The 1,847-nt window shown below is 37.6% G+C and overlaps 1 protein-coding gene across 1 annotated transcript; it reads left to right on the top strand.

The window, feature by feature from the left end:
- Positions 1-496: 496 nt before the first annotated feature.
- LOC118583137 (olfactory receptor 1052-like) lies at positions 497-1,435 on the top strand. Its single transcript, XM_036186499.1, has one exon. It carries the CDS (start codon positions 497-499, stop codon positions 1,433-1,435), a length of 939 nt encoding a protein of 312 aa, XP_036042392.1.
- Positions 1,436-1,847: the final 412 nt, after the last annotated feature.

Genomic DNA, 1,847 nt, shown 5'->3' with positions numbered 1-1,847 from the left:
CTGGAAGTGAAATACTTTGAAATGGTCATCCACAGGGTGCTGAAATTTCCCTTGTCACAAGATTGTAGCAAAATTATATTTTATCTAAGCAGAAGGCTGATAGGTATTAAGATAAGACAGAGTTTGTGTACCAACCTCTAAATTCAAATCTCGATATCTAGCAGCCGAGAGCTTTGTAACATGAGAGGTTTTTTCTTCATATCATTTCCTATTCTGTGATAATTGATAACAGGGAATACAATAATGTAAGCTGCAGCCATTTGAGTCTGAGTGTATAGACTTTGAAGCACGCATGTTGGCTATTGTTGAGATTTCTTTTTTTGCTTCATCTACCACAGGGTAACCTCTCAGTGTCTCACACCATGATGGCTATCAGATCTTGGAAGAAATCCTCTTATTTATTTATTTATTTATTTATTTATTTATTTATTTATTTATTATTCATTTAAGTCTCAAGATATTATTTTATAACAAGGAACTATAGAGTAATGAAGGCATGGGAGTGTGGAATCATACGGGTGTGAAGGAATTCATACTGATTGGCTTAACAGAAAATCCCAATTGGGATGTTCCCCTCTTCTTGCTTTTCAGTCTAATTTATCTGGTCATTCTTATGGGCAATTGGGGGATGGTTATCTTAATCTGGCTGAATGCCCAACTTCATACCCCAATGTATTTCTTCCTTAGTAACCTTTCATTTTGTGATATATGCTACTCTACAGTCATTGCTCCTAAGATGCTGATCAATTACTTCTCAGAACACAAGTCTAGTCCATTCTTTGCCTGTGTTCTGCAAAGTTTCATATTTGCTATTTATATAACCACAGAAGTCATACTCCTGTCTATGATGGCTTATGATCGCTATGTGGCAATCACAAACCCACTAATGTATACAGTAATTATGACTCACAGCATCTGCACTCAGATGGTTCTTGTATGTTACTTGGGTGGCCTCATTAATTCCCTGACTCACACAATAGGTCTACTCAGACTGGATTTCTGTGGTCCAAATGTTGTAAACCACTTCTTCTGTGATGTTCCTCCTCTTTTTAAGCTTTCCTGCTCTGATGCACACATCAATGAGATGCTGCTTTTGGTCTTCTCTGGAGTGATTGCTATTTGCACTTTTATCATTATCATTGTGTCCTATAGCCACATTATCATCGCCATTCTGAGAATCCGCTCAGTAGAGGGGAGGCGCAAAGCCTTCTCTACTTGTGCCTCACACCTGACAGCTGTGACATTATTTTATGGTTCTGTGGCTTTTAGCTATATCCAGCCAAGTTCTCAGTACTCCATGGAGCAGGAAAAAGTCTCAGCTGTGTTTTACACCTTGATCATCCCCATGCTGAACCCTCTGATTTATAGCCTGAGGAACAAGGATGTGAAGGAAGCAGCAAGGAGATCGATTTGTATGGGGAGGAGCACCTCTTGACTCCTTCCTTTCTCTAGTTTTGCAAATGTGATTTGAATCTTCAAACTGACATCATGAAAAATTATTAATCTTTTGTAAGAGTCATATAGAATTTTAGACCAAAATATCTTAGTAAATATTATTTACCAAATACTATATTGTCTCAAAGATAACTTAAAATGTCCATAATGGCATGACTTTCTTGGGTCCTTTCATTTAGGTTTACAAAGTCTCCATAAAAGCTTAAATAATTATCTGCCTGTTTGCATAGAATTTTAATGGTGAGGTACCTGTTTGCCAAAAATAAAGCTCATGTGTTAAGGGATTTTTGTTTTGTTTTGTTTTTGAGACAGGATTTCTCTGTGTAGTTTTGGTGCCTGTCCTGGATCTCACTCTTTAGAGCAGGCTGGCCTCAAATTCACAGAGATCCTCC

Source organism: Onychomys torridus, chromosome 4, assembly GCF_903995425.1.
Source record: "Onychomys torridus chromosome 4, mOncTor1.1, whole genome shotgun sequence".
In the NCBI taxonomy this organism is placed as follows: Eukaryota; Metazoa; Chordata; class Mammalia; order Rodentia; family Cricetidae; genus Onychomys; species Onychomys torridus.
This window is presented reverse-complemented; position numbering and strand designations above follow the sequence as displayed.